The following is a 14,059-nucleotide window of genomic DNA, read 5'->3' as shown; positions in this document are numbered from 1 at the left end:
ACCATTTTGCTTCTGACTATACTGGTTTTTATGGTAGCACATTTAAGTGTAGATTCTCAATTAGTTTAGAAATCATCTGCATTTTGCACAGATCATAGAGAGTTTAAAATTGAAGAATGAGATGCATACATAGGTAACACACACACCCTACCCGGGGAGGGAGCAGGAATGATGGTGGGGGTCTCCCCTGCCCTGAGACTCAGCAGTATTTTCTAACAGTCCTTATCAAGTTGGACATATGTGATTTATGCATTAGTAGGTATGTTTCATCAGAGTTTTAAAATCCTCAAATAGCAACCTGAAACCTATTTTTCTAAATTACATAAAGCTATCAAATAGGAATTTCATTAAGGATTGTGTAGTATAGACCCATAAAATTACTAATCATTAATTCTCTTGAAATTTTCATGTGAGTCCTTCTTTGTGGAGATTGGTTGCTTGAACTGGAGTGGATTTTGAAGATCATTTGGATAAATCTCCTAGTTACATAGTTAAGGAAATTGAGGCCCATCAAGGAGGCATTTGAGTTAAGTAGAGAAATGCATAAATTAAAATCAAAGTATTTAATTGTGAAGCCCAGAAAAGGGAGAAATAGAGATGAATAATTTACACCAATTTCAGTAAGACATTTTAATTTTTAATTGTGGAACTTGGTTGTTAATAACAAATTACATGGCGTTTGAAATTGTTTTTGCAGGATGGCAGGAAGTGGAAGCATTGCTTCCTCTGCAGGAAGTGTGTAAAGCCTTGTAAGTATGGAGCGTGGGTTGTGAGGGCCTGGGGAAGCATGTTTGAATTTTTGCTCTCCCTCCAAAAGATTTCTATAGAAGGGAAATAACGACAAAACCTTGTGTTAACTTACTTGCTTAGTCATAGCCAGTGGCTCACACCTGTAAGCCTAGCTTCTCAGGTAGGATAGCCTGGGCAGACAGACTTGAGTGGCTCAAGTAGTAGAGCACAAGCCTTGAGTGGAAAAACTAATAGGCAAGAGTGAAGGGCCCCAAGTTCAAGCCTTAGGACTAGGAGTTAAGAAAGAAAAGAAAGGAAAAGAAAATGCAGAGAAGTGCTTCATTTTGGGTCTCTTTAGCCAAATTAAAACTAGCTCTGCAAATCAGCTACAATAATGGAAGTAAACATTACCTGTACATCTTCCTTAGAAGTTAATGAAGTGAAGAAGTGTATTCATGGAAGTTCCTCTAAGGCTTACTTTTTATTTTACAGCCTGGATCCACTGTAGCGTTTGCGGTCACTGTGCTGTCGCAGATCATTCCTGTGTGGGGCCAAGAGCTGGCTGCTTTATTTGTGGCAAGTCAGATCACAAACGCAGCACTTGTCCTAATGTCTGCCTCTCTCGGGGAGCTAACAGGTCAGTTGGATTCTTTTTTTTTTTTTTGTCCTTGTGTACTTTGTACAGACCAGTCTGCAGAAGTCTGCAGCATTCAGAGGAGGCAGAGGCCTCCAGTCCTTGTTGCTTTCTCTGCCTGGATTGGGGAGGGGGGGAGGGAGAAGGGGGGCTGAGATGAGTGGAAGAGCTTGCTTCACAGCCTTATGGGTAGACAACAAAATAACCGAGGCATAAGGCTGACGTGATTAACTGTACGTGTTCTGTGGTTCGTGTGACATTATAGCGTTGGGATGAGAGGTCAGGCTTTCCTGAGGAGCATGACACTTAAGTAATTGACTCAGATTACCTGAAACTCGATGGCAGGAAGGTTGGAGAAGGCCTTTCAGATTGAGTACAGTGTGGAGTTACACAGCAGACAAGTGGCATTATTTCTTTAAAAATTTCCCAGATTTCTAGAAAATATTTAGAATATATTTAGACATGCTTAATACTTAAATATTAAAACAAAAAAAAAAACCCTTTCACTCCCTCTTGCTGACCTAAAGGTTTTTTGTTTGGTTTTGTTTTTGTTGCCAGTCCTGGGGCTTGAACTCAGGGCCTGAGCACTGTCCCTGGCTTCTTTTTGCTCAAGGCTAGCACTCTGCCACTTGAGCCACGGCGCCACTTCCGGCTTTTTCTATATATGTGGTGTTGAGGAATCGAACCCAGGGCTTCATGTGTACGAGGCGAGCACTTTACCACTAGGCCATATTCCCAGCCCCGACCTAAAGGTTTTGTAGCTTTTTATTTCTCATGATTATTCTAACTTCTTCCACCAATTGTTTGGTATTGATTATAAGTCACAGCAAAGTTCCAACAATGATAATGTCATATTTAGAAAAACTATTGCTGTTTCAACTAGGGTCATTTGAACAATTATACTATTCTTTGAACATGGCCTGTGCACAGTGGCACACACCTGTAATCCCAGCCAAGCAAGAGGCATAGGTAGGAGGCTTGTGTCTGAAGCTAGAAGGAAAACAAGACTCTTGCCTGAAAAATAACTAGGGCAAAAAAGGACTGGGTATGGTTCAAATCATAGAGGACCTTCCCAACAAGCTTGTGAGCATGAGTTCAAACCCTAGTACTGCTAGCATAAAACTACCTTAAACATCACATAGTTACATCAGATACCAGATTTAACATTAGATGAAAATTGACATTATGAATAACATTTTGAGCTATCATATGACTTGTGATGAAAAATATTAGTAAAGGAGTTATTTCATGATTTAATAACTTTATGATTATAATTCTTTTAAAAATTAAATAAAATTGGGGGAGCAATGAATTTTTTTTTCTACAAAAGTCCAGACACTTATTCTGCCTACTATTTAAGCTAACGCTCATGTATTTACTTTTTTTTTCTTTTCGGTTGGGTGTAGGGCTTGACCTCAGAGCCTGAGCACTGATCCTGAGCTCTGTTGCTCAAGGCTAGTGCTTTACTACTTTGAGCCACAGCTCTACTTCCAGTTTCCTAGTGGTTAATTTGAGATAATAGTCTCATGGACTTTCCTGCCCGGGCTGGCTTTGAACCGTGCTCCTCAGATCTCAGCCTCCTGAGTAGCTAGGATTATAGGCGTGAGGCACCAGCCCTTTACTTTGTTTTGTACATTTTCAAGAGTAGTCCAAGGTATAAGTAGAATTATTAAAAATTTAAAAAAAGCACACAGAATCCATCAAACTTGTTACCCTGGAAATCTTCAGGACTTGACTGCACCTGTTGCATGTAATAGCCTGGGAACGTTGTGTCACTTAGGGTATAATTTTGGGTGAAAACAGAAGTAGGCACCATACTCTCAGCCTTGAATTTGGAATTCACACTTTGGTAATATATTGTAGGCTCCTCATTGCTTCTTAAACAGCTATGATAGTAACATTGTTTTCATGGGGGAGATTATCTATCATCCCTCAATATTAAATTTGATCAATTGTCATTCCAAGAACAAATCCCTTGAGATGTGTTCTACCTCATAACTCTTACATGGTATTCCTTTCTTCTCAGAGAAGACTTCTAAACTCTGTTTATGGTTGCTATTCTCAAAACATTTTCATAATGAAATTGATAAGGCAGAATTTCCTTCTTTATGATAATAAAAAGAATTTAAACTTAATAGCCTTTGTAACATACATGGCATGAAGGGTCCTTTAAGTTTATGCTTTGCACAGCCATCTGCTATTTTTGCTTAGTGTTAATTTTCCTTCATCTGTGAACTAGAATGCTGGCTCCATCTTGTGGTGAATGCTCATTCTATCAGTTATATAAATCCTGTAATTTAGAGGACAAAGACTAGGTCAATGTAATTTTAAGACTAAATGAAACAATTGATTTATACTCAATCACAGTTCAAAAACTATCTCTGGAAGGTTTTGTTTATTCACATTATAAAAGAATAGTTTAAAATATTTTCCTTCTGCATTTACTGTATCCCCAAGTGAATCAGTTTTATTTTTAGCAGTGCTTATGAGTGGAAGAACTGAATTGGAATTTAAAGTTTGTATACTGGGACACATGGCTTCGTTGACTTTGCTATTACAGATTGTATTTCATTGAATTTGCTAAAGCATTACCTATAAGGGATTATCCTACTTTAAACTAATAGCTGGGGAGAGAAGAGATTTGTATCACATGCACAAAGCAGTAGAAAGATGACCATTTTATTTTGTTCAAGTCTAAACCTAATCTCACTTAACAAAAACTGAAGAATGTCTTGTAATCATCAGAAAAAAACATGAACACTGTTGACATTATGTCAAATAATGCCTTAATACCATGTTAAGATCTCTTAATTGTATTTTTATAATGTGTTAGTTCTATTTTTTAATTAAAAAATTTAAAAATTATTATAAAGGTGATATACAGAGGGGATACAGTTATGTAAGTCAGGTGCATTTCTTTTTAGACACTGTCATCCCTTCTCTCACCCTCTGTTGGTTCCAATTTTATTTTGACAGTTGAACCACAGCTCTACTTCTGTCTTTTTAGTGTTTAATTGGAGAAAAGAGTCTCATGGACTTTCCTCTGTTTGGGCTGGCTTTGAACTGCAATCTTCAGATCTCAGCCTTCTGAATAGCTAGGATTATAGGCTTTAGTCATTGGCGTCCAGCTAAAAATTATACTTTAAAATTAGTATGCATTATAGTATGAGGGTGTTTCACTGTAATATTTCCATACATGCTCACTGTGCATACTGAATAAATTCACTCCTTCTATTATATTCCTATTCCATCCTTCCTCCTCTCCATGGTATCCCGGTTCATGATGCCATGCTGCAAAAAACTAGGTATAGTAAAATGGAAAGTCAAGTGAAGATTCTGCCCAGTGGTCATGTGAAACTCCCACTGATAGCAACTACTTACTGATCGATTCCTGCCTGCCTAGCTTCTTCCATACCTGATTAATGTGTGGTGGAGTAATCATTGTGAAGATGATTAAGAGCACAGGTCCTAGAAGCAGGCAGTTCCTGCCACTTCCTCCCTAGGTGCTCATAGGACACCAGAGCTTCTGTCTCCTATATAAACAAAATGGGGATGGGCTGTCTTGCTCAGTTTCCCAGCTCCCTGGAGTCGAAGCTTCGTTGCACATTCACTTTTGTATCTCTGATACCTAACACATACAGTGTTGAATGAATAAATAGTGGGGCCCAAGTTCCATACACTCAGGGACTCCATACTATCAATGAAGCCCCTTTTTGAGGTTTTGTCCTGGGAATTTAGCCCATGGTTACTTATAAGAGGGGCCACATTTCCATGCTAGCAAGAACCAAAGAATGGGCAGGAGCTGATGCTGCTAGCATAATGACAGGATTTTGCTAGCATGGAAAAGTGAACAAATGGCCAGTAATCTTTCCCAGCCACAGACTCTGAGAACATGAGAAGCAGAGAATGTGTTCTGATATGGTGTTTTAAAAATTCCAGCCTTTTCTGTTCGAATCTACTCTTCAAGAAGTTGAGGACATCAGAGGTGGCCAGCAAGGCCCTTGTTAGGACTTTTAGACCTCTGGAGAGAAGAAACTAGTGCCAGGTGTAAAAAAAAAAAAGGGTCCTTGAACTTGGTCAGATTTTTCTATTATGTTGATCATTTTGTATCCCTGTAAACTGCTCCATATGTTAATTCCTGATGGAGGGGTTTGGAGATAAAGTAATAGGTTGAGCAGTGTAATGGGGTACCCTGAGCCCCCAAACTGCAAGCAGCCTCACTGGCATGCTCGCCTCCCCCTGTGGTGCAATTGTCCTCAATAGCTTGCCTAACTCTGTAGTAACCATCTTTTAAAGAAATGTGTTTTCCCAAACATTTTGCTTGATCAGGCCTCTGGCTATTGTTACGCTTTAGGATACTGGAGATTTATGCTTACAATACAGTAAATTCTTTCCCTTCTATTTTCTTATGTGGCTAGCTGGTTAATTGAACTTCCACATAATTACATAATTCACTGTGTTCATTTTACAAAATAATTTAGCACCTTGTTTTTCAGGGCTGTCAGAAAGCAGAAGCAAAGAAAAAGTAATAAGATGAAAATGGAGGCCACTAAAGGACAGTCCATGAATCAAACATCTGTTATCAGGAGAAAGAAGAGAAGGGAGAGAGTCCATCAATATCTTTGCTCTTAAATGTCCAGTGACTTGAGAATAAGAAAGATTTATAGTCCAACCTTTGATGCCATTTTCTACAAGTGCCACAGTGGAGTTAAATTCAGTCGCTTTCAAAGGTATGCACCTTCCTGAGCTCCATAACGGGCAGGTGGCATTTGCTGTTCATAGTCCCCTTCTCTGCCTCCTGGGAGACCTGGGGAAATTGCCGTCCTTGGCTGCTTTCCTGGCCCTCTCTTCATGCTTTCTCTCTCTTTAAGTCTCTCCCAGTTTTAATTATTTTGGCCCCTTTGTCTAAAAAAATGGGCATTCAAAGTTCTTTGCAGACCGTGTCAGAAGAAAATGGAAGTGAAAACCTGTGATCTTTTATGTTAAGATGTGAATTTTTTGTTGTTCTTAAATATTTGGAAATGGTTTAAACTCCTTTCAAATAAAAGTGGATATACATATTTTTTAGGTTGTATCTGAAGATGATGGGCAAAATTTTTACAAAGCACTGTAAGCTATAAAGATTATGACTGTAACTACATTATTATTAAATATTTATTTTCTTGTACTTTCTGCCCTTGCCCTTTGATGAATCACTTCAATGTTGGGTGAATGAGATACTCAGAGTCAAGATTGGCTCTGTCACTGCAGTGTTTTCATATGTGCCATAAGTTTTATCTTATTATTATTATTTTTTAGACAGGGGGCTGGACTCAAACTCATGATCTTCTTGCTGCAGACTCCTGAGTGCTGGGATTACCAGTGTATGCCACCATGCCTGGCTCAGTTCATCTCTTTGTGGAAGTGGTTGGTAGCAGGAGGCAGAGAGTGATCAAACTTCTCATTCCTGTTCTGACAAACATTTCCTAGTCTTGGCCAAGTCACTCTTACATGTAAGTCCCAGTGTCTTCATTTATGACAATGGATCATAATGTCCATTATGATCAGGTTATAACTGTTAGGTTTGTTTTGTGATTACATGAGCCATGTGCCTAGCTGATAATTCTCTCCTGTTCGAGGTGATTTCTGTTAAGAAATGACACTCGCTACTGGGGCCTATGGCAATCACCACGTGTTCCAGTGGTGCAGCTCTGGAGGGTGTTTTTTGAACCCCCAGAGCTCCTTTTCTCTGCCAAGTATCTGAACATTATCCCCTTAAAATGGAATCATTTTGAATGACTTTAAATTTGCAAAGTGACTTTTCTCTTGTTCTCAAACAACTGCTGTTGTGGAGCTGATTTGGGGGCCTCCGTGTGGGGGTAGCTTGAGCTCTGAGAGTACAAGACCCACCTGGCACTTAGATTTCTGGGAACCATGGCTCTTAGCATGGCCCACATCAACAGGGTAGTGGTGTGCACCGGCTATATCAAAGATGAGTTAAGCTCTGGGATTTAATAAGCATTAGAAAACACTTCCCCTGTCTCTTTGGTTTATTTTGTGTTGCCGTTGTTTTTCCTTTTTTTTGCCTGCTGAGTGAACCCAGAGTCTTGTGCCTGCTGGGTAAATGTTCTACCAGTGATGTACACCTCCAGCTCTATCTTTCCCATTTGTCCTGTGGACTGCTGTAATGATAGGAAAGACAGAGTGGAGATGACAGGATGAAATATGAACTCTAAATCATTTTGAGTTTCCTTCTCTGATGCCAGCCTGGGTAGGGACATTGCCTGATTTTATGGAGTCCACTATATCATAGTAAAATCTGTTGTGTTCTCCACTGATACTCAGACACCTAAAAGACCATGACTACCAGAGAATTGGGTCCTGATGGCCAGTGGTTATTCTCATCTTCATATTCCTTAATTTTAAGGTAGCATCAGTTGTAAAATATACCATTGAAGCCTTGTGAAATGGCATGCACCTACCATCCTTGTTACTCTGGAAGCTGAGATGAGAAGTTAAAGCAGGAGGATTTCTTGAGCCCAGTTATTGAGGACCACCTCAACCAATATAAATGAGACCCAGTCTTTTAAAAAGAAGAAAAAAAGCACTACTGATTTTTTTCATAGCATACCATCAAGAAACAGAAATATGTTTTATTAATTATAACATAATTTTTAGATTTTTCTGATTTGGGAAATATTGAAATATAGGAAAGGTAAAACTTAGAATTGAGGAAATCAGAATCTTAATTAGGGCTGGGATGTAGCTCAATGGCAAAACACTTGCCTCGCAAGTGCAACATCCTGGGTTTGATCCCCAATACCAAAAAAGAAAAGACAAAAATCACAAATAAGACAATTACAACATCCCCCTACACCAAAAAAAAAAAAAAAAAAAAAAAGAATCTTAGTTATAGTAAAAATTAATGTACTGGGTTGGGAATGTAGCCTAGTGGTAGAGTGCTTGCCTAGCATGTGTGAAGCCTTGGGTTTGATTCCTCAGCACCACATATACAGAAAAAGCCAGAAGTAGTGCTGTGGCTTAAGTGGTAGAGTGCTAGCCTTGAGCACAAAGAAGCCAGGGACTGTGCTTAGGCCCTGAGTTCAAGCCCTATGACTGGCAAAATAAAATAAAATTAATGTACTAGGCTGGATGTCAGTGACTCATGCCTGTAATCCTAGCTACTTAGGAGGCTAAGATGTGAGGACCTTAGTTTGAAGCCAGCCTGGGGAAGGAAAGTTCATGAGACAATTACTTCCAATAAACTTCGAACAAGCTACAAGTGGACCTGTGGCTCAAGTGGTAGAGCACTAGCTTTGAGCAGAAAAGCTCAGGAACAGGGCTGGGAATGTGGCTTAGCCTAGCATGCATGAAGCCCTGGGTTTGATTCTTCAGCACCACATAAACAAGTAGCTGGAAATGGTGTTGTGGCTCAAGTGGTAGAGTGCTAGCCTTTAGTAAAAAGAAGCCAGGGACAGTGCTCAGGCCCTGAGTTCAAGCCCCAGGACTGGCAAAAAACAAAACAAAACTCCGGAATAGTGCCTAAGCTTTGAGTTCAAGAGCCAGGACTGGCACAAGAAAAGGGGACAGGGTGGTGGTGGTGGTGGAAATTAATATACCTTAAACCTCTTAGCTCGGCATGGTGTAATCCTAAAGAGGATCACATGTTGAGGCCAGCATAAGTAATTTATGGAGGCCCTGTCAAAATAAAAAGAATATTAAAAAGGGCTGACCTAGTCACTGACTGAATGCTTGCCTCGTGTGTGCAAGGCTCTGGGTTTCAGTCAACAGTTTGGTAAAAGAAAACCTCAAATCTTGTAACCATTTTAGAAATTAAAAATAGAGTTCTATGCCTTACTGGAAATCAGAGTGTTAAACATTAAGGTACTTACTCAAAGAAGCAAGTGGGAAGTGTTGGGAGGAGATAGTGGCCTTATCTAAAAATGCCTTTCAACTTGTAGTAAATCCGCTTTTGAAGCAACTTGAAGAAAAATCGTTTGAGTTTGTATCTATTCTCTTCAAAGTAATCCAGAATATACTTAGCTTGGGAGGAGGCCGAACAAGTTTTGAAAAGGTGGAGGTGTGCCGCCATCTCCTGCATTGTGTCCACGGTGCTCTCTGCAGCACAGCATTGCATTTTCGGTCATCTCAGATGCTCTGGACATATAAGTTCTGCCCTGTTAGAACGACTATGCACTTGGTTAGTTCTGTACAGGATAGAAACTCATGGCTGGCAGAGGTCAGTTGCCGTCATTGAGTTTCTCACTGGAGTCTTGAGAGCTCTGCCTGGTGTACAGTGATACCTGAGATTCCTCTATTGAGGCTTTGGTCAATGGGGAACAGTGGCCAGGATAACGTTTTTCTGGTACCCCATGCTCATAAATACCCACTCAGTGAATGGAAGCAGACCACTTTTTGCCTCAGAGCTCTGATTATATAGAAGAAGCTAACACACTCAGAGCCACTTGGGTAAGGAACGCTTCCATCAAATGCAAAGGAAAATTCCAATTTCACTTACTTGATGTGATTTTAATTGGAACATTACAACATGGACTAAATTACTGGAGGGTTAACTAAAAAGGTCATACAATAAAGTGACGATAAGATCACTATGGTTTGATTTGGGGCGTTGTAGTATAAATGTTAACTCAGCAAGATTGAGGAAAATAACACCAGAAGTCAGCAAGAAGATGTCAGAGCTCTAAGAGGTAAGTTTTATCCCATGAACAATCTCTAGGTTCTGAAAGTGTTTAGATAGTCTACACTAGCAGAGGGATAATAGTTCTAAGAACCTCAGCCTGTAATGTAGGTCTGTAATCCCTGCTGTTTAGGAGGCTGAATTGGGAGGATTAAGAGTTTGAGTCCAACCTGGGCTACACATTGAGACTAGGAAGAGGGGCCAACTTCTTCAACAAATGGGGAGGCTAGGGATGGGAGAAAATGAGAGGAAGTTGGCTATGCTTATTGAGGACAAAAGAAAACAAAGGTTGCTACCTAACTTCTTTCTGGTTACTGCTGGAGCCAGGTAAAGCAAATATATCCCAGGAGAAAATTGGCTTCAACTTCTGTATCCTTCTAAAGGTTCTTGTGTAAGTAAGTATGCAATCACATGCTAACCATCCCCTCCCCTAAAAGGAATAATAACATATTTTGACCTACAAGTTTTCATAATTTTTTTTTTTTTTGCCAGTCCTGGGGCTTAACTCAGGGCCTGAGCACTGTCCCTTCTTTTTGCTTCTTTTGGCTTCTTTTTGCTCAAGGCTAGCACTGTACCTCTTTTTTTTTTTTTTTTTTTTTTGGCCAGTCCTGGGCCTTGGACTCAGGGCCTGGGCACTGTCCCTGGCTTCCTTTTGCTCAAGGCTAGCACTCTGCCACTTGAGCCACAGCGCCACTTCTGGCCATTTTCTATATATGTGGTGCTGGGGAATCGAACCCAGGGCCTCATGTATACGAGGCAAGCTCTCTTGCCACTAGGCCATATCCCCAGCCCGTCAGCACTGTACCTCTTGAGCCACAGTGCCACTTCCTGCTTTTTCTGTTTATGTGGTGCTGAGGAATCCAACCTAGGGCTTCATGCATGCTAGGCAAGCACTCTACTGCTAAACCACATTCCCAACCCCAGTTTTCATAAATGTGTTATGAGTGTCAACTTATCTTTCTAAAAACAATTTTAGTCTTCAGGATGGATATGCCACATCTTTTTAAGAAGTCTCCTATGGTTGAACATTTTGTTTGTTAGCATTTTTCACTATTATGAACAACCCTCTGATGAATATGTTTGTTACTTTCTGTAGGATAAATATTTCATATTGATAACATGTATTATGTATTTTGCTACCAACTCTTTTTTTTTTTTTTTTGCCAGTCCTGAGGCTTGGACTCGGGGCCTGAGCACTGTCCCTGGCTTCTTTTACTCAAGGCTAGCACTCTACCTCTTGTACCACAGCACCACTTCTGGACTTTTCTGTTTATGTGGTGTGAGGAATCGAACCCAGGGCTTCATGCATGCTAGGCAAGCACTGTACTGCTAAGCCATATCCCCAGCCCTCTACCAACATTTTCACTCTAACACCAGTTACACAATACAAAATAATACTGCACAATAAATGCCACACTACACACAGATAGTCTAGACTCATTCTTGCAGGAAGGCAGCCCCTATCTTAAAGAATAACTGACAGAACATAAAGGCTCTAATATCAACAGTTGCATTTATTTCTCTTTCCAACTTCATAGTCAATTAGGGTTTTTTTGTTTTTTTTTTTGTTTGTTTGTTTTTGCCAGTCCTGGGCCTGAACTGGGCCTGGGCACTGTCTCTGAGCTGCTTTTGCTCAAGGCTAGCACTCTACCACTTGAGCTACTGCACCACTTTTTGTTTATGTGGTACTGAGGAACCCACCCCAGGGCTTCATGCATGCTAGGCAAGACTCTGTCCCTAAGCCACATTCCCAGCCCCAATTTGTTTATTTTTAATCATCTATCTTATGCTTTAAGAATGACAACACTCTAGGAACTAATTTCACCTTCCTTCCTTAGACCTGGAAATTCTAAGTCTTTGCTCAGGTCCTCACTTTTGCCCTTAAGACTGCCTTTCCCACTGTTGTCCATCATAGACAGATGTTCATGCCATACCCTAATCTCAACAGTCCTCACCCAGCTCCTTTGCTTTGGTCTACTTTCTTCTCATTCCCAACTACATTATATCCTACCCTCATCCAACAGCAACCAGTTGTCTCTGAATCTGCACCCAAATAGCCCAGCCTCAAGAGTCTCAACGAATCCTTTCCTTTGCCAGTACTAGGAATATTTTTAGAATCAGTCTTCCTACCATCTTTATACTGTGAGTCCTTTCCTTTCTAACTCATTACCCTTGTAATGAGGATTGAGATCCTAAGTAGCCAGGGAACTTGTGTGAAACTGTAAACTCCCCTTTCCTTCTCAATCTCTTGGCAGCTCCCTGCTTTTTCACAATCTATCCCATACTATAATGTGAAAACATACCACTGGCATGAGCTAGCCCGGTAACCTATTTTTGTCCCTTCTTTTTTTCCTCCTCTCTGCTCTGGTGTCATGAAAAAGCATGACCCGTGAGGCACTGGTAGCTCACACTTGTAATCCTAATTACTCTGGTTGAGATCTGGTTAAGATTCTGGTTTGAAACCAGCCTAGGCAGGAAAGTCCATGAGACTCTTATTTCCAATTAACCACCAGAAAGGCCAGAAGTGGAGCTGTGGCTCAAGTGGTTGAGTGCTAGTCTTACCAGTTCAAGCCCCAGTATGAACATGCACACACAAACAACAAGAACAGAAAGGCTGATTTCCTGAGTCTGTCACAAAATCACAAATGAGCATGTTTGATAAAGCATTCTCACAATGAGAAGAACAAAGCAACCACAGGTGAAAGCAAAACCCTCTTTTGGGGGGCAGAGGGAAAAAGAAAAAGATGGCAACACTGTAGTCAAAGCTCTTGTCCTATGACTAATTTGATCATCTCCAATGACAGCCCTTGGCCCTGTTTCCTAACATGTGCAGCTACTAAGACTGTTTCCTGCCCACATCTGGCCCTCCACATCTGTGCTGTTTCCTGTCTTGTACTGCCCCCTAGACATTCATATGAACCTCTAAAGTTCATGTTGCACTCTCATCCTTGGTAGTTCCATGAAGTCATTTTCCTGAGTTGTATGGAGGTTCCCAATTAGGCTAAGGTCCAGGAAAATGGTACTTTTCTAAGAAGGCCAGTTGTGGTGATGAACAGCTGCTAGCCCAGCACGCAGGAGGCTGAGGCAGAAACATTTGAGAGTTCCAGGTTAGGCTGGGCTTTGTTACAAACCAAGACTGTCACAAGACAGCCAGAGAAAAGATGGAATGTGTTCTTTGTACAGGAGCATCAGATAAATTCTGACTGACATGTCATCTGGCAGGCTGGAAGCCCAGGGAGTCCATGACACTAGTTGTTCAACCCACATCCTTTCACACAGCTGTAGGATTAATCAATCCTGCACCCACAGCCTGCCTTCATCATGGTTGTGAGACACACATCTGAATGGATGAGGAATCCAGGTGTTATTTACCTGTGTCAGGGATCTTTGGAGCAACAACCTCCTCTCACCTCCTAGCTTTGGCTAGCGAACTGGGATTGTTTAAATATTGAGGGCCATCGGGCGTTGATTCTCTTAACCTGGGATGCTACCACGAGGACAGGGGGTTTTCAAAAAGTTCTGTGCAACCAGGGCTGTTGAGGGTTGGCAGTTTTACACGGTTTCCTAACCTCTGATGGTGTCCTTCCCCACAGCACTGAATATTCCAGAAAAACGACAAAAACCTGCAAGTGCAGCCACAAATAAGCACAGACTTATGCCTCCCCTAAAGACAGGCGGGCTGCACTGCCCAGCCTGGTCCAGGCGACCAGAGAGGGACGCCCCACTCCGCCGAAAGAGGCCCCGGTCAGCACAGGGTTCCAGCTCGGGCCCCCTCGGGCCCCTTCACGCCAACCAGGTCTAGGTCTTGCCCCGCCCACTCCGGGGCCAGGCCCCGCCCACTCAGACGCCCGGTCCCGCCCACCCGCGACAGCGCTCGCCCCTCCCGCATCGCCGCCACGCTCTCCCGGACCTAGCCTTGCCGGCGGCGCGCTGTCTTGCTCTCGCGAGGACCCCCGCGCACAGGCGCCGGAAGTTCCCGCAGCGCGCGGCGCGCCGGGGCGGGGCCGAGGAGGGTGGGG

The 14,059-nt window shown here is 41.8% G+C and overlaps 1 protein-coding gene across 2 annotated transcripts in view; it reads left to right on the top strand.

Annotated features, from left to right (window-relative positions):
- Zcchc4 (zinc finger CCHC-type containing 4) overlaps positions 1–6,423 on the top strand; it is a 38,080-nt gene extending 31,657 nt beyond the window's left edge. The window contains exons 11-13 of one of the 2 annotated variants that reach the window (XM_048364815.1): positions 698–749; positions 1,222–1,366; positions 5,860–6,423. In XM_048364815.1, the coding sequence (XP_048220772.1) occupies positions 698–749; positions 1,222–1,366; positions 5,860–5,995 (333 nt within the window). In that variant the 3' untranslated portion in view covers positions 5,996–6,423. Of the gene's footprint in view, positions 1–697; positions 750–1,221; positions 1,468–1,502; positions 1,850–5,859 lie in introns of those variants that run through there. The other variant, XM_048364814.1, reaches the window with a different exon arrangement.
- Positions 6,424–14,059: the final 7,636 nt, after the last annotated feature.

Source organism: Perognathus longimembris, chromosome 16 (assembly GCF_023159225.1).
Source record: "Perognathus longimembris pacificus isolate PPM17 chromosome 16, ASM2315922v1, whole genome shotgun sequence".
Lineage (NCBI taxonomy): Eukaryota > Metazoa > Chordata > Mammalia > Rodentia > Heteromyidae > Perognathus > Perognathus longimembris.
Note: the sequence above shows the minus strand (reverse complement) of the source record. Positions and strands in the feature narration are given on the sequence as shown.